Here is a 19,171-nt window from a genome sequence, read left to right on the forward strand (position 1 = left end):
TATACAGGTTTTTAACTTTTCATAAATAAAAAACATCTTACTTTTGATCAACTTAAGATATTTTTAGTTTTTGTGAAACACAAGACTATAATGCGCTAAAACTGGAAATATGTTAATTAGGTCAAAGGTACCCAAGTCATTTTTTCTTATCCTTGAATAAATTGAAGAAATGTGAAAATTTTGTTATTGTTACTGTTCTATTATTTTATTACCTCTACTTGTTCATTGATTTGTTGTCATGAGATAGTATGTTTGTAATTAATTTAAGTTATATCAACATGGATATTCAATGACCTAGAAAATTGCCAGTATATTGAACTCATGATCTAAATTGGTCATTTAATTTGAAGATATATTAACTGGTATGTTTATGTTTTGATGATAGCTTAAAAAAAGATATAGTAATTAATTACTCGTTTTTCTTTACTTTTATCATTTTAGATTTTTCCATCGTACAGGCGCAAGATAATTTTAAGTCTTATCTATAAAATTAAACAAAAAATACTTCCTTTTTTTTAAACATAAGCACTATATAAATCTTTATTACAAATATATATGAATGAACAAATACAATAATATAAAATAAGTACTATTATTTATCATAGTCTATTTTCATTAAAAAATCTCTGTCCCTATACCCTCTATTTCTGATTCTTTGGTTCTAAGGAAATTTACATACCCCTCATTTTATCTGTTCATTTGTAAGTTCTGCTGAATAAATTACAAAGAACACAATTTTTGAGTTTTATTCAATTTGATTTTCTAATTTGTCCATAAAACATGTGATAAGTTGTTAAACTTTGTTGAGCTTTACCAAACTTTCTTCTAAATCTCCGATGATACTATGGGCAATGTTTTCAAATCACACTCTCATTCAAATAAGTTAAAAGACAATAAAGTTAAGGAAGTTCATATCACCTCTCTTGATATTCATTTTAAGGGAAATGGCTTAGGACTCTCATCACAATCGGAAGGAGGTTCTACTTGGCGTAATGTTTGGAAGAAAATTAAAATCCTCTCTCCATTTTTGTGGCCTAAGAAAGATTTCACTCTCCAGTTGAAAGTTGTCATATGTATACTTCTCTTGATTGCTGGGCGTGTAGTGAACTTGCTTGTTCCCATGTACCATAAGTATATTGGTAAGTAAATTAATTAATTTATATCTCTGAATTAAATGTAATAACTAGAATTTTTTCAGTCTCATTTAACCTTACATTATGACTCAATTATTCAGTTACCATGTTTTGTTTTTTGAACAGTTGATATTACCTCACCTCTAGTGTTATACTTAATTAAAAAATAATTATTGTTCAGTTTAGTGATTATAAGTTTAATTATACTCAATTGTTTCACTTATACTGCTATTGATAAATTATTATTATGTTCTTTACAAGTTAGCAGCAATACTTTTTTAACATTTGAAATTAGGATCTCCCTCAATCGTGCCACTGGTATTAAAAGCCAATGGTGGATGAGTGAGAGTGCTTACCACAGATGTTCAGGACTTTATTGAAGAATCTGGCCATAACTAGAACTCCAATATAATTATTAATAATTGGCCTCTGGGCGATTGCCATTTCAACCTTCAAGGAGAAGTGTAAGGATGGGTAATGCTAGATAGGGATTGTGCTAGAGGATTATGATGATGAGGTTTCAACATACCATTTATTTGTTATAACAGATTCTATTAATTAATTTCTTCTGGTAGAAGTTTGCTGTTGATATATTATACACTATTTTATTTCTTTAATATATATTTTATCAGTTAGTACTATTGTTTTAGAAGGTTTTTACTACGTATATTCTTCTGTGAGTATGAGTGATTGGAGTGAAAATTCTGTTGCTGATAAACTGTTTTTTTTTTTTATTTTATTTTATTTTTTTTTTGTCAATTTTCTCATGACTGTATTATTTTTATATTAAAAAATCTGTTGAATTTCTTTGTTTAACTTCTGAAAAATTCTGTTCGACCCTAAGAATATGTTTAATCAGTGATTGAACTCTTATCTATTATTTAGCAAATTTTATTTTTAAACACTTTTTTTAGTTGATGATCTATCTGCAGCTAAGTTTTGTTGGGACCTTGTCCTTATCTATGTTGGTTTCAAGTTTCTTCAAGGAGGTGGCACTGGAGGAATGGGTCTTTTGAACAATTTAAGGTCATTTTTGTGGATTCGTGTTCAGCAGTACACTACCAGAGAAGTGGAGGTATGTGCTATAAAAAAAAAAGAAAAGAAAAATAGTAAACATCTTTAGCAATAACATAAGAATACATAAATCTAAACTATGAAATAATAATTAGGTAAAGGAAAAAATAGATGTTCTCATGTGTCCGTACTATGAAGTGAAATCATAAAATGTTATAAAATAAACCTACTGCACAGAATAGTAGTAGTTTTTAATTAACTTATTAATGGAAATATTACATTCATAAATAATAAAGAAGTTGTTCTGAAATGAGCAAAGATTAATTTCCATTAAAAAAGTTGGGTGGTTAGTGAATGTTCTGTGATGCACGCACTGCACCAGATTTTGATATATTAATTTAATAATTTTTTTTTTTAGGTAGAACTGTTTGGCCATTTGCACAGTTTGAGCTTACGATGGCACCTCGGGAGGAAAACTGGAGAAGTGCTAAGAGTTATGGACCGGGGCACAGATTCTATAAATAATCTACTCTCTTACATAATATTTAGCATCATGCCTACAATCACTGATATTATTATCGCTGTTGTTTTTTTTATTGTATCTTATAATATTTGGTTTGGGCTTATTGTTTTTTCAACAATGGCTTTGTACATAGGTAATAATTTAGCATTTCATTAGACTTAAGCAAATTATTGTGCAATATTATTATCATTCTTTATATATGTTGCACATCAAGACTGAATAGGGTCTAACTCAAAATTTAAATCATAATAAGTGTTATTAGTTAGTCACATCTCATCTCAGCAAACATCCAAAAATATATAGAGAAGTGATCTAGTGACTGTAATTGTTTGTTAATCTTATTCTATATCTAAATTGATTCAAAATTAAATATTCTTTTTGAGTTGGGCCCATTTTTTTTTTAAATTAATATTCACTGAATCATAATTAGATTGCCTAGAGGAGCCTTTCGTTATTGCGAGCTGTTTCCCATGGTACAGTGACTAGCCATATCTATAGTCTATATTTCAATATCTTATCCCTTTGTTGCCAATTTATATTTTTAAAGAAATAGGATACCATGAACCTTGTCATGATCTCTGTATTGAATTCCCATTTTCTGGTAGAATTGATTGACTTGTGGTTGAATTTTCAAGATAATTTCTCATTTGTAATGTTCTACCATCATTCATCACTTGACTAAATTTTGTGATGCAAAGAAAGAGCATCAGCTGTCGTTATTTTCTACTTAATCCAATGTTTCCTATATTCAGGTGGTGGATATAAATTTTGAAATTCTAACCAGTTGGGATTACTTGTTATAATCTGAACCACCAATGTTTGAGGATATTTCCTTAACATCTTGGAGTAGTTGGATTGTCTAAGGACATTAGAAAGCAGATTGGTGGAATGAATAAACTGATTCAATTCAAAAGATTAAGCTAAATTTTATTTGTATTATAATAGCTGAGATAAAAATATCTAAAATTTAAATGGTTCAAATTGCTACCAAATGTCTTATTGCATCAGTAGGTAATTCTTAAATGAGAATGCTTTAAAAAATAAATGTAAATTTGTTGTTATTTATTTTAAAGATACAGCTAATTCTTTATTTCAAACAAACAAGTAATGAAAGTGGATAAACATCTAGTCATATCTTATTTGAAATATTTTATGTGCCAAATCCAGAATTATATGAAGGTTCAGATTCAAATTTTGCATGTATTATTTCTGATTCGTATATAATTGATGAATTTATTTTTCTTATTTTTATATTAAAATGTTATATATTAAAATTAAAAACTGTACCGCTACAACCCATGAAGGAAAGGGTCAGGGATTCAGCACTTCGTAAAGAAATACTGTTACTAGATCAACGGTTCTGCAAGGAGGTGATTTGGTCAGAATCACGCTCGACCACCAGATTTTTACCCAATTTAAGAGGCTGGGTGGACCCCAGGAGGGCTCCAGAACCCACAGTAGTTGACGCACGGCTACAGTGTAACAGAAAACAAGAATTTTCTGCCCAGCCGGAATTGAACTCAGGTCCTTGGAGTTACTAGCCACATATTTTACCCCGTGGCTACCACGCTCCCAAAATGTTATATATAGGTGTTTTTTTTTTTTTTAAATACTCAGAAGAATAGAATAAAATTTAGACTTTTTAACTCTTAGTTGGATATTTTGAGGACATAATATTTGTATATATGTATTAGTATATTCTAATATCAAATCTTAACTGAGGAAATCTTGAAAACAATTTTTTTAATTATTGATTTTCAGAATAGTTGAAAATGACATCTGATTTTTAATACATTTTTCTTTTTTAGTTGCAACAATATGTGTAACAGAATGGCGCACAAAGTTTCAGAGAAGAATGAACTTGGCTGATAATGCAACCAAAGCAAGAAGTGTGGATTCCTTGTTGAACTTTGAAACTGTTAAATATTATGGTGCTGAAGAATATGAAGTTAATGCATTTCGAGAAGCAGTAATAAACTATCAAGTGAGTAAAAATGGATGTATATTGATATATTTAAAAGGATACACCTACTTTGACCATATCTACCTTATATATCAGTTGCTTTTTTCTAACCACAGAATGAAGAATGGAAATCAAATGTTACTCTTAACATTTTGAACACACTCCAGAATGTCACTGTGAGCACTGGACTTCTGGCCGGTTCTATACTTTGTGTTTATTTAGTCGCTTACCAAAAGGATGGTTTTACAGTCGGAGATTATGTTTTGTTTGCTTCTTATATCATGCAGCTTTATGTACCTCTCAATTGGTTTGGTACATATTATCGGTATGTTGATCTTATTTATTTATATTATTAATTTTGAAATTTTTTTATCAATTAAGTCATCTGTGTGTATAAGACAGTATGTTTTCTTAAAGAAAATCTTTTACATGAAGATAAAAACATAATTCATTTTCTAAAAATTAAGTAAATTAATTAATGAAATTTGAATAAAATCATTTTTAGAGTTGTTTGAAAACCTAATTTTAAATTTGGTTTCACTCTATTTTTAAAATGTTATAGTTAGACTTAAACAGAATTTCAAAATACAATATGAAATATATTCTTTGTATTTTATATTTTAAAAAACAGAATACTTTTTGTATTTCAAAAATTAAACCAGTGTCAAAAAATAATTATTAATTTATGAATTATAAAATTTTATTTTTTTCAGTCAAATTTTAAAATATAAATATTTTCCCACCATTTTTTAAAAGTAATCTCTTAAATATTAATTAATAACTAGAATAAAATTAGTAATTAATAGTAAAACAAATAAATATATAGGGAGATGGTCAGGGTTGCGGTCAACTATACACACATATATAAAACAAATAAAATTTGATTTAATAAACAGGCCTTAGTGTGACCCATGCACTGCCACAAAAGATTGTGATAACTATCAGTCTAGACCTGATAGTGCTATTGTCTTGCCATGACAAATAATGTTATGTTGATGGTGGTTGTCTTACAATTTACACCATGGCAGTTTATGCGATAGTTTTGGCTATAACAACAGTAATTATGACAACACTTAATGTGATAGTAGATTCTAACTGCCGAAATATGAACTGCCAGTTATCATGCTAGACCTTCTGTGACATTCCTATAATAACTAGTAAATACTGCCATGAAGGCAACTATCATACAGTTTACACCATAGCACTGGCCAAGGGCCTATTAGTTTCAAATCCTTTTAATTATTTTTGAAAAAATTAAAATTTGTTCAAAGAGAAATGTTGATCGTAAGTATTAGGTATTGTAAATACTTTTAAAGTAATTTGTAATTGAAATGCTTTGCTTTAAAAATACTGAAAGTATTTTGATTTACAACTTTTGTGAAACTCAGGTTATTATCACTTACTCCTTTCATGAACATGATTTAACTTTTTTTTCAGTGCTATCCAAAAGAACTTTGTTGATATGGAAAATATGTTTGACCTACTGACAGTGAGACCAGAAATCGTGGATGTACCAGGGGCACCTTCTCTTGTTGTCAGAGAGGGATCTGTAGAATTCAGGAATGTGGATTTCTCTTATAATCCAGATAGAGAAATTCTGAAAAATGTTTCATTTTATGTTCCACCTGGAAAAACTCTTGCTCTGGTAACTTTTGCCTTTTTTTTTTTTTTTTTTAATATTTATTTATTGCTATTTACAACTGTACATTATAATACATTTAGTAAATCTAATCTTAGTTAAATTGGAGTGTTACAGGCGTGTCGAGAAACTACCCATTGGTAGCACTCTAATGACATTTTACATTAGCTGGTCTCGTGGCCATCTTCTTTTCAGGTGCCTCGGAGGATTGTAGGGAATGGAAGAGGATGCAAGATTAGAAACTAGGGGGTTTGAGTGGTTAGAGAGTTTATAATGGAAGGAGTGATATCTGGTTCGGGCTAGATCGGTTACATAGAGAATATTAAGGTCTTTTGTATGATTTTATTTGTGACAAAGTAAGGAGCATTGAGGATTTTATGAAGGCCTTATTACAATCATGTAGATCATCTTTTGTCATGTGTTGGAAGTTTAGACCGTTTGTCTAGTAAGTGCTGTAATAGTCGAAATCGACGTGCAGTTTCCTAACTTTTACCTGAATTATTATTTTAGATAAAATGATTGGAAAATCCTAGACTTATTTTTCACCTGATGAGTTTTATATGTATGTTTATTTATGAAATAATTTACATGGTACTTAAGAAGCTTTTTCTTTAAGAGTATTGCTTAAATACTAATATTTTAACAATCATTTCATTTCTGATATCAATTTTATTTTATTCATTATTATATTATATAAATGGACTAGATGAAAGACAGAGAGATAGGATACAGAACGCCACTATACAGGCTAATCTCGACGTCAGGCCATCTGAGACCATTCTAGAGGAGCACAAACTAAGATTAAAGAAGGTTTGGACATCTTTTTAGGACGGATCGAGATAGAAGCGCCAGGAAGACTTATGAGACCCATACAGAAGGGAAAAGACCCACAGGAAGGCCTCGCATTTCCTAGGAGAACAGTGTAAGGGAGGCATTCAGGAAGCTTTGTATGGATTGGAGTTGGAGAAGAGAATTGATTCAAGAGAGATTTGGGCCAGACTCTATAAGCGGGATCTTCACGCTGCACAGTGGTAGAAGAGGGAATGTCTATGATGATGATAATGATAAATGGACTAGTAGTACCTCAAAGAAAAAGTTGCTCTATCAGTAAGTCAAAAGTAAGAATGGCTTTACGAAGATGAACTAGGCAATGTTTTAGTTGACTGATAAGTAATTTTTTTAAACACAAAGAAAAAATATTCAACAACTCAGAAAATAAGAACAGAAAAGATATAGGAAAAATGACTGAAGAAGGGAAAGAAACAGATAATATCAACTACAAAATAGTTTTTAGGTATTATTCTATGAATAAGTATGAGTCTGGGGGTAAGATATATTTTTAAAAAATCTTTAGAAATAGGTTAAGAAATATAAAAAAATCTATAACTTACCAATTCCTCACTACTTATACTTCATATAAAAATCTCAATCAATCATGAATTAGGGAAGTAAAATAATTGCCATAATGTTAATAATTATAATAATGAAGAAGGTTCGATGCTGATACCACCAGTTGCTCTCTATACCCCTTTCAGTGATGCAAATCCAAACCCAAATATATCAGATCACTCTTGACACTATGCTTCGGTCTACTCTTCAGACGATTACCTGTCAGTTCAATGTTTATCAATATTTTAGGGATCCATTTGTTACTAAGACCTACTACTTAACACTTAACACACCCATCTTATTCGCCCCAATACTATAACCTGAATTATATTTACCGGGTACAGTTCACTCAATTCGGTGTTACGTAGCCTTCTGAATTCTCTTGTTAACTAAGCCTTTTTTGGTCCAAAAAAAATTTTGTAATACTTCATTTTCAAAAACCTTAAGTTCTGTCCTTCTCTCAGTGTTATAGGCTGCATTTCACATCCACAAAGAACAAAATAAATTGATAATAGTTTTCTAAATTCTAAATTTTAAGTTTCTCAACAGTAGGCATGAGCTGAGCAATTTATAAATTGTAAAATAACAAGCCTTTGCCACCTTTAATGTCACTTTTATTCCATCTCTTTAATTTTTTCTAGTTACCGTAGAACCTATATACTTGACCTCTCTACATGTTCAGCTGTATTCACTCCTATATTTATATCACCAAAATAATCCTCATTTCTACTGCTAACTTTATATTTTGTTTTATTCATATTTATTTCGAGATCTAGTTCCCTTTCTAAACTTAGTTAATGTAGTTGTATTTAGTTTTATAGTTTTCATCCAAATACCAAATCATCAGCATACCCTAGCACAGGTATTTTAAACTCTTAAACCATGTGCCTTCTCTATACATCACATTTTTAGTTCCAAATTAAATAAGATAGGTAATAAAGAATCACTCTATTTTGAAACCGGCTGGACCTCAAGCTTCTCAGATTTTTTGTTTGTTTTATTTTTTCACATATTTTAATGTATTAATGGTTGATGTTGATTGTTAATAGTTGTGAATGATGTTTTACAGTTGAGAGCTTTTAAAAGTTTTGAAATTTTATGTAAAAATTAGCAATGTTATAAATTATTTTAAATTAATTGATTGTATAATTCTTGTATATATGATTCGTTTCAGGTTGGACCATCAGGTGGTGGCAAGAGCACTATTATTAGATTACTATTCAGGTTTTATGATGTCAACAATGGAGAAATCTTAATTGATGGACAAAATGTGAAAGCTGTTAAGCAGATGTCAGTTCGTAAGGCCATTGGAGTTGTACCACAGGACACGGTCCTCTTCAATAATTCCATTAAGTAAGCCTTTGTTAATTTGTATTTTCCATTTCATAAAATAACAATTATATAAAATTCTTTGAAGTTTAGTTGATAATATTTTAACATAACTATTATTATTAAACGGTGCTCACATTCCATTCATTTGAGACTGGGCTTGCTCTACCATAGATCACCAGTTTTCTCTCTTAATAGCTTCCAATTTCTGACATCAAGTAATTTACTTATGTCAGCTGTCACACACTCTTGCCAGCCAAACCATGGCCCATTCACCTGTTTCCCTATAGAGGGTTCATTAATAACTATTGCATTATTGTCCTACTGCATGACATGCCCTGCACAGCACAGTCTTACAAATCTAATGAATTGGTACATATCCAGGTCAGTAAATAGTCCCTTAATTTTTATATATATTCTCTCAATTTGTGATGGTTTTGAACACCTCAGAATATACGTTGTTGAATCCTTTAAAATTTAAGCATGAATCTTTTCATTGTTTTGGTCCAACTCTTACAGCCATATGAGTATCTTAACTTAATGAGTGTCTTGTAAATTCTTAATTTGGTCTGTTTCAACAAAATGCTGCTATGAAGATATCTTCTAATGGAAAAGTAGCCCTGATTTGCCTTTACAACTTTCCTGTCTCACATTTTTATTATTATTATTTATTTACTATAAATTAGTTATAATATTTAAAACTACAATGCAATTTTAATTTGTATGCTACATTTATTCTTTTCCATTTCTTATTCTATTTTTTTTTTTCAAATTTTTCATCATTGTTTTAGGTTTAATATTCAATATGGTCGAGTTAATGCCCCTGAGGCAGATATTATTTCAGCTGCACAAAATGCTGATATTCATGAAAGAGTTTTATCTTTCCCTGATACATACAATACCCAGGTTCGTATTTAATTTTCTCTTAATTTTATCATAGATGGTACAGTAGATAGGGATTTCATTATGGAGGGAGTAGGGAAAGAATATTATCCTCCCCTCCAATAATTTTAAAACTCAAAAAGTTAGAAAATAAAGATTTGAGAAACTATTTCAAGCTATAAAAATTGTGGTGAAACGTTGCTCAAAGAGTTCATAAACACTATTCATAGAGGTTAGCTTTCCAAAACGTTTAGAAAAAATCCCACAGACTTCTGTAAGTTGAGAAATTTTAAATTTTGCTCTCCCTTAATAAGTTATTGCAAGAATGTCCCTGACAGTAGGTACCTCTTAAAATATTGAAATATCATAGTGCAAAATTCAAATCAGATTACCAACATAAATTATTTCTTCTTATCTATTAATTAGGGCAATGTAACCCTTCTCGTTGTATATATTGTTCAAAATGTGGCATGAAGTAATGCTTTTTGGTTCTCACGTAAACTTCTAAGAATCAATAAATTTATTAGAAAAGATAAATGCAAACTTTGTTGAATTTTTTCTTGCTCTGCAGTCACCACAGACTTAAAGAGTTACCTGCAAAAAGGAAGTTAATCCATTCTGTGGGTGTTTGGACTTTTCACTATTTGTGGCAAAATATTAATTATTTCTTTTTGTATCAGAAATTCATTATTCCAATCCTTAGTTCTCATGTTATTCAAGAGAGGAACTGCTTTTCTTGTTACCTGCTACAATTATTATTGTTATTTTTTTTTAAAAGTAAATTATATATTACAATGAAAGTTGAAATTAATTAGGTTAACCATGGCTTGAGATTGTCAACTTTCACTAAAATAACCAGTGAATGATTAGCTTTCACTAGTAACAGTTAACCTTCAAAGAGTTGATTATTCTATTATACTCTCAGAATATAAAATTTAATGAATATTAATCATTGCCATGATTTATGAATTCATTAACTTTTTTTAATGTTACTACCAACTATTTTGCCTTAATGTTAAACCACATCTCCCTATTATTTCAAGGTTGGGGAAAGAGGCCTCAAATTAAGTGGAGGAGAGAAACAGAGAGTGGCCATAGCTAGAACGATTTTAAAATCGCCTGCTGTTGTTCTGCTTGATGAAGCAACTAGTGCCTTAGATACACAGACTGAGAGGAATATTCAGGTAAAATTTTAATTCAATAATCCCTCTAGTGAAGTGTTATGCTCAGATTATAAACATTAAGATCTTTGGCCAGGTTATTTCTCTTAAAAAATCACTTTTAAGGCTCTTATAGTTAGTCTCATAAGTAATATTATTATGCCAAATGAAATAATAATAATAAAAAATTAATGCTCATTGGTATTATCGATTACTAAACTTGATATCATTGCCTGAAAATTTGTGTAGTGATATTAAAAAGAATCAGGAGTTGGTATCTTAATTTAAAAAAATACAGTAAAACCTCTTTTCAATGGACCAGCATGGTTCTAATGAATTTGTTCGTTACCAAGGGGTCTCCCCTGAGAAAGGGGTTATTAAAAAATTAATACACATATCAAATGCATATATCAAAAATATTTTATTAACTTGGATGAATGAAGTTAATTAAAAATTGTGTTCTCTATTTAAACACATAAAATTTTAAAATCTATTACATTATCAATGTATTAACATTCTTATAAAATGGAAAAGTATGGAACTTACTAAGCATGATATACCGAACTCTAAAGCCAAACCATCAACAGAGGACAGGACCAAAGTGTAAAACTTTTATCTAAAAATCAAATAATAAAATTCAAAATGTTTTACTTACTCTTCAGAATTAATCCCTTATTTGATTGGAAATTCTTCCTAGAAGAATAAAAAGAAATTATTTCTTTGATGTGATAGTGCTTATGTCTTTCTGTCCTTACATGCCAATGTAATCTACATGTTTTTGTTATTTAGGCTGCTTTAGCAAAAGTCTGCGCTAATAGAACTACTATTATTGTTGCACATCGTCTTTCAACAATTATACATGCTGATGAAATAGCTGTCCTCAAGGATGGTGAAATCGTAGAGAGAGGAAGGTGAGATTTTATTTTTGTATCTTTGGAAGCACTGAAAATTGTCAAATAAAGATTCCTTTGTTGCTAATTTGTAGGAAATTGCCCAAATAAAAGCTTATTTTCATTTCTTTCAGGCATGAAGAGCTTATTTCCCAAGGAGGCGAATACGCTCAGATGTGGGAACAACAATTACGCAATGATGCAGCGGGCGAGCGGAGGGGTTCCGTAGGTAGTAACGAAGTAGAAACATAATAAGATACTTTAGTTTGCTACCATTGTATATTAAAGGTTTATTGGTCCTTTGAGTTAGATATTATTCTTTTTCAATATTAGTGAACAAAACTATGGAATCGTAAGCCAATTTGTTTAGTAGATTTTCTAGGGATTGGTTACGATAAAATGTTTATTAATTTGTTATATTTCTTATATTTTTATGATATTTTATTAAATTATTGACTAAAGCATTGTATTTTATATTTTGGTATTTGAGACTGCTTATGTTTGAAAATGTGGTATTTGTTAAGTCATGAAAACATACTTGTTAATATTTTCCATCCTTTTGAATTGTTGCCACCCATATTTTTTTATATAATACTGATATGATTGTCACCTTACCTTTAATTTATTTTTTATAAAATTTACATGTAATTAACCGAAGAGAACTTTTTAAAATGCTATCATTATTATTTTATTTTAAAAATACATTACTTCTAAATTTCTTAAATCTGTTGAACGTTACTTATAACCATGCACTGTTTGACTTTTTGTTCGGTTAAATCAATATATTCAGTTACAATATCTATTACTATTGAATCTCTATAAATCGAATTTGAAATTTTTAAAGAAAAAAAATAGCATTTTTTCATTGTTGACATGTTTTGGAATGTAATTAATTCTAAAAACATGTATTGGTTAATTTTCAAAGTTAAATAATTGTTTTAGATGAAAGAAAAAATATAAGTAAAATGTCATAGGAGCATGGAATTTTGTTTTATAAATTGTTCTAATTATGTATCACAATGGTATGTACAAAATTTGCATACGCACGTATAAAACAGATATATCCATATGTAGTACATACCCATACATCCATAAATTGAAATATACAGCAATTTCTTTTATTTGTTTGCAAAATAGATTCTGAGATTATTATTTTTTCATTGTTTTTCTTGCGTTATATTAACAAATTTACAAATTACAAATTATAAATACTTTGTATTTAATTTTAAAATACAAATTTTGTTTGATCTTTATTATATTTTATATAAAAAAAGATTTTTCCATTAAAAATTTATGGATAAGTAGATTTTCAATGTATTAAAGTTTAATATAAACGGGCTGAGATTCAACCGTGCTGTATTTGATATTCCTCTCACCACTTACACGTTTTAAAAACTCAAACTAATTTTTAATTTTCTTTGTAAATAGTAATCATTTTCTCTTTAACTGTGCATTAGTTCATAGATATTGCTTTCACTACTTGTACAATTTTTTTCAAGAATCAACTTTGGAATTCCTTCGGACTATTTATCATTTTCTGTGTGTTATTTGATTAGTCGTCAAATTTTATCAGAAGGTATTTGTAGTTCATAAAAGTTGAGGGCAATAGTAATTTGTTTTCAGTCTATTTTAATTTAAAAAAGTTACAAGTCATTTTGGTATTACATATTATATTTGCACATCATTATAATATTTACTCAATTTTGCTGTTACAATACATAGTTGTGTGGTTCTAAGTTATAATTAATTATATAAACTTTTATAGTCTATGTGTTTGTAAAATTTTGTTAGTAACAAATAATATTATTACAATTATTAATGTTAAACCACTTATATTGTCAATATTTATCACTCAATCATAAATAAGAATTTCATTAATATGTCGATATAATGTTTCCTTTTATAGTGTCTAGTGTTTAATATATAGTTCTTAAACAATTAATGATCTTTGTGATTTATATGTTTATTAAAACTTGCGTTATCCATTTGAGATTCCTGTAATGTCTGAGTAATTTATTGGGGATTGTTAACAAACAAAATATGTATGAAATATTAGTGTAGTTTTGGCAGTTGCTATAATTTCAATAGTTATGCATATGCAAACATTTATATTGAAATACTTATTCGTTATTAGATTAATCCATTTTAGGTTATTGGTTGACTGTTTAGAATTAAAGGAAGATGGTCCAGGTGGCGGTGAAGAAAAAACAACTCAAATAGGAAAACAAAAAGGTTTTATTTGCTATTTGAATACTTTTTTTTACTGCCACCTGGATCATCTTCCTTCATTTATCCATTTGATTCATATATTTTTTCCCTAAATATGAGCTCATGCCTAATCACTTAATTGTCATATAGTTAGGGAAAATGCAGACTTTTTTCCCATCATTTAATCCATCTGATTAAGAATTTACTAGCGATAATTGTTATAAAAAAATAAGAAGATTTGTTATTTTAGTTTTTAAGAATCAGTTGAATATGTATATTTTTAGTGAAATATATGTATATTTTTTATTTAAAAAGTACTTGAAGCTTACTCCCTACATCTTGTGAAGTCTGTTCAGATATGAATTAACCTATTCACAAAAAGTACCTTTTCTGAAACAGGTCTCCCAACAGTCCTAATTTTATTTATTTTAAGTAATGTTCTATATTTTCCAAAAAGTACTTCAACTATTAAGCATGGAATTTCAGGATAATTAAGTTACACTCTTCAAACTTCTTTAGTTATTCATTCCAAAACAAAAAAGTTTCAGATTAATTCATTTTTGAGTCCAGTATCCATAGATAAAATTAGGTACATTACAAAATTGCTTAGAAATTATCAACTGTACTATATTCAAATGAAATGTTTCAATTTTTTAATATAAATTGAATCTTGTGAATATTGATAATGCTAAAGCAGTGTTTAAATGTATTTGTATATATTGAATTTGATAATAGACTAATTGCTTGAAAAGTAATATTTTTGAGAGTGTAAAGTTAAGAAGTTTGAAATAATCACCAATCATTTTTATTCTGCTTTGTATGCTATTATATTCTTTTTTTTTTTCAAGAATTTTCATTTTACAACATAAATCAACTTTCACTAAATCGCGATAACACATGGATTGATCCTTGCCGTTTTTGTTGTGAAATGAAAAAAATATCAATACAGCTTATAAAATTCAACAGAAAAAAAATGTTAGGCTGTTTCTTACTCTCTCTATATATAAGCTCAACTAATATTTCTGAAATTCAGTCCTTACTTAATTTTTTCATGGTAACGCTATAATTGATATTGATTTAGGCTATGTATTGAGCATGTTCTGATTATAAATAATGTAAGTAGTATGATCTGTCAAACTTAAGTGATACTAGGCCTACTTAATTTAAAACTAGGCCTACTTAATTTAAAACTAATTTAACCAACCTCTTCTCTAACACAATTAATGATTATTCATTTTCTGGATGATCATGCAAAAATTGAAAACATAAAGTTCCTCCATACCCATAAGACTAATTACCTCTTTTCAAGAGCTAAAATTATTGATTAATTTGAGATGATGGTATGTCCATTAGGAGGGATTTCCCGAGAAAGGATTGAAGCTCTTGTAGTTTCCTGATTCTCCATTACAAACTCAGTGATAGAGTTAAAATTTCTCCAGGGAAATTTTGATATTGGATGATGCCGTTCTAATTTGTTGAATGAGTAGCACCTGATTACATATTTGATTCCCTAAGTTGAAAATATGTTTATTTACCTATAATTGTTATCTGCCCCTTATTTATTACATTATTTCCAACGATCTTGGAGATGAGTTGTGCCCTATCAAATCCTCTAGATATTTTTTATTCGGAGTATTCAAGTGATTATGTAAAAATGTTATTTTTCAAAGCAAATATAACCATTTTACGTGAAAATTTAAGTTATTACTTTTCCTTTAGATTCGAAAATGAGCGGAAATTTAATTTCTCAATCTCACAAATGACTTGGGCTCTAATATATGAGAATTTATGTTGCAACTGACTAAGGCTTGAAATAATTGTGTCAAAGTTAAAAATTATACTTTAATATGTATGTAATAAACATCTTTATACTTCATTTAGCTGGTCAATGGTGTAGGTATTTGATAGTAGCCTTAAGTTTCCCATCATGGTTCCATTTCTGTACCTATAGTAGGATATGGAGTAGAGAGGGGCAAGTGAATCTTGGAGGCACAGCTAATGAATTTTAATTCATTAATTTGTAAATAATTTATCTAAATCTATTTATTTCAGACCAAGCTCTTTATCATTTCTAAAAATTGGATTTCAAAATTTAAAAAAAACATTTTTCGATAACAACAACAATAATTTCAAAACAATTAGAATCTGAATAGCAAAGGAACAAAAACCCTCCTGGTAATATTAATTTTGAATCCCATTATATAAATATTTTTTTATTCCAATTTTATTTTTGTGCATTACTGGTATTCTTAAATTAGCTTCTTTCTTTTTTATTTTCTAAAATACAATAATTTTGCTATAACTTTTATAGAAGAAAACGGTTCGTAAATTGTTAAAGCTTTTATTATTTCTCTGCATCATATCATGAAATTTGATTTAGGTTTCCCACTGTTAACGCTAGATAGCGCTACTAGTCCTTCACTGGAAGATCGCGACAGGTGGGTCTGTCGATCTCAGTTACAATTTATATTAAATGATAGTTCAACATAATGAATTCACTACTGTGCTTATTTATTTGGAAATGGATTATAGAACATAAAAAGAAATCAAAACAAGTTAGTTTAGAACACTAAAGTGTAAGACGAATAATCATCGCTATTGGTCAGTCAGACCCACTTCTTGCGCTGAAGTTTAAAATGCGTCTCCATATGACAGATATCTGTCTTGCAAGTAATATCAAAATAGTGAGAAAGTATGACAGTGCTTGTCTAAACGCTGATAGTGAATCTAGCCTCGCTAATAGTTCAATGAATGGATGATATGAACTCATGATAAAATTCAACCTGTAACTGTACCCATAGAAAGTAACAAGTAGGAAACAGGTTTATAAATTATAAATAAATTTGTGTTATGAGGTTATAAGTTGTAACTGTTCACTATCAAGGCGTTTACATGCGGCAGTCACTACCAACTATCAAGAAAATACTGCGGTTCAGCTGCCACGACAGTAAATGTATTTATATAATCTGCTTTTACTTAACTATCAACTGTTTATTTATTTGTTTTTGGGCAACCCTAGTACAGAGTTAGCCTGTACTATATGTAGTTAAATATATCGTTGTTATTTTACAGGAATAGTAAATTGAAAATCATTTATATAAACCAATAACAAAAATACACCCTAGCTTATATTCCATACAAAAAAAAATTAAAATCCTCACTACTTATTTAGTATGATAAAAGAAACAGAAACTATACAGTCTATAGAGGAGATAAGTATCCAGCTCCAAGTACAAGATTTGGGTTACATAAATAAAAAACAAGTTGAGATCCAACCGTGAAGGTAGTTACAGAAATTCATATAAATAATTTGGGCTAATATTGCTTATTTCGTTCAGTACTTCTGATACGCGGGAAAGTTTGATAAAACATTACAACAATTCTCCAATGCCGTTCCATCACAAGCTGGATAAAGCCTCTGTGGGTTCAAATATATTTTATATTATAATATAACGTATAAGAGTATGTATGTATGTATATGTATGTATGTATAAGAGTAATATACTTACTTAACTATAAATAAAATATTACTCTCATCAAATGGTTATAGTCAATTTTATAGGTTTTATTATGGCATTAATTTTAGATTATGATTACTTCTTAGAATTATATATCCAAATATTATTTTAAGAATTATTATGAGCAGTTCTCCCAAAAATGAGCAGTTGCGTCCTACTTCTGTAGTGTGACAGATTTTTTGGTAGTGCCAACTTTTGTTACATAATAAATGTCTTATGCTACTACTTGATCAAGTTTGAATTTCCCGCCAGAGTCTTAGCTTTGTAAGTTATTACTATTTCTAGCCTGGCAACACTGACAGTTCCCGCCATAGTATTTCTCACCCATTTCGATATTTTGCTATTAGATCAGTAACCTCAGAGTTGTAATATGGAAAGTAAATTGTGATAATGCCTTCTCTTCGTTCCTTTGTGAATGAATAACATCATGTCGTAAGTTCGTTTTGAATATGTTATTATTTCATATTATTGTAAAGGACAGCCTATTAATTGAGGCGTTTGCTCGTAAAACATGATAACCAATGGTGTATGAATTTGAGTTTTTGGCATCCCCGGTTTTTAAAGGCTGTTTTTATATATTATTGAATAAATTCTTTAGGAAATAAGTTTTATTAAGATCATTAAGTTAGTAAGTGGCTACGAAATGAAGGTAAACCATTGTGATTAATAAACATTTTAACATAGTAAAAGTTTTCGTTTTGTCAGTTACCATGTTTTATGATCAAACGCTTAATTTTATGGTCAAAGCTTTTATTTTTTGTTATGCAAACAGAAATTTAGCTGGGTTAGTTCTTGTAGAACTAATTCCCTGAACACATGTATGAAAAAGCACCATATATATGAATAACAACCACCTCTTTAACTTATGTTTAATAATATTTATTTTGTTTAAATGACGAGAAAATAAAAAAGTTCTATTAATAAAATTGGTGGGTAAGTGTTATACAACCTGACAAGGATACTAGTGTCCAAAACAAGCTTTAGTGGCGGGGACTTCAAAAATCACTTATAGAGAATGCTAGAAGATAGTGCAGCTGCGATCTAATTACAGTATTAATAATAATAAAGTAGGAATTTCAAATTCCCCACCGCTGAAGCTTGTTTTGTACCCTAGTACTAAGAAATGATTTTGAAAAAGAAACCATCAAATCAAAACTTAATTCCTTGAAATCCCAGCCATCAGAATGGTCAGTTTTGGTCGAGTCACCATCATATGTTGTAAATTTGTAAAGAAATATACCAGTTTTAGTAAGAACGTAAACGTGTTTAACTTTTGTATTTTAACTTAGTTTCTTATTAGTAATGAATGCATTAGATTTAGATATCGCTGCTCTGCTTGAATTGTGGCACATCTGACAAAAGAAAAAAGAGTTTTGATATTATTTAGAATTGGACATATTCCAAAGACATTACCGTAGACTGTGGTAATTTTCTTTACTGGCGTTGTTCTACAGGCTTTTTGTGAAATCTACGGATTTTCTCTAACAAAATTTACCCTATCTCAAAATCGAAAAGTTGTATGA

The 19,171-nt window shown here is 29.2% G+C and overlaps 1 protein-coding gene and 1 long non-coding RNA gene across 2 annotated transcripts in view; one reads left to right on the forward strand and one right to left on the reverse strand.

The window, feature by feature from the left end:
* Hmt-1 (ABC transporter ATP-binding protein/permease Hmt-1) overlaps positions 1-14,447 on the forward strand; it is a 20,358-nt gene extending 5,911 nt beyond the window's left edge. The window contains exons 4-14 of the mRNA XM_014437321.3: positions 941-1,139; positions 2,048-2,208; positions 2,566-2,803; positions 4,479-4,654; positions 4,750-4,958; positions 6,071-6,278; positions 8,836-9,014; positions 9,782-9,896; positions 10,916-11,056; positions 11,822-11,943; positions 12,057-14,447. Of these exons, the coding sequence (XP_014292807.1) occupies positions 941-1,139; positions 2,048-2,208; positions 2,566-2,803; positions 4,479-4,654; positions 4,750-4,958; positions 6,071-6,278; positions 8,836-9,014; positions 9,782-9,896; positions 10,916-11,056; positions 11,822-11,943; positions 12,057-12,174 (1,866 nt within the window). The 3' untranslated portion in view covers positions 12,175-14,447. The remainder of the gene's footprint in view (positions 1-940; positions 1,140-2,047; positions 2,209-2,565; positions 2,804-4,478; positions 4,655-4,749; positions 4,959-6,070; positions 6,279-8,835; positions 9,015-9,781; positions 9,897-10,915; positions 11,057-11,821; positions 11,944-12,056) is intronic.
* Positions 732-1,060, reverse strand: LOC106691527 (uncharacterized). Its single transcript, XR_001344801.2, has 2 exons — positions 919-1,060; positions 732-842 (listed from the first exon to the last, which is right to left on the reverse strand). It is a non-coding gene; the product is annotated as an uncharacterized lncRNA (long non-coding RNA).
* Positions 14,448-19,171: the final 4,724 nt, after the last annotated feature.

This window comes from Halyomorpha halys, unplaced genomic scaffold (assembly GCF_000696795.3).
Source record: "Halyomorpha halys isolate HHAL.00 unplaced genomic scaffold, Hhal_1.1 Scaffold2460.1, whole genome shotgun sequence".
In the NCBI taxonomy this organism is placed as follows: domain Eukaryota; kingdom Metazoa; phylum Arthropoda; class Insecta; order Hemiptera; family Pentatomidae; genus Halyomorpha; species Halyomorpha halys.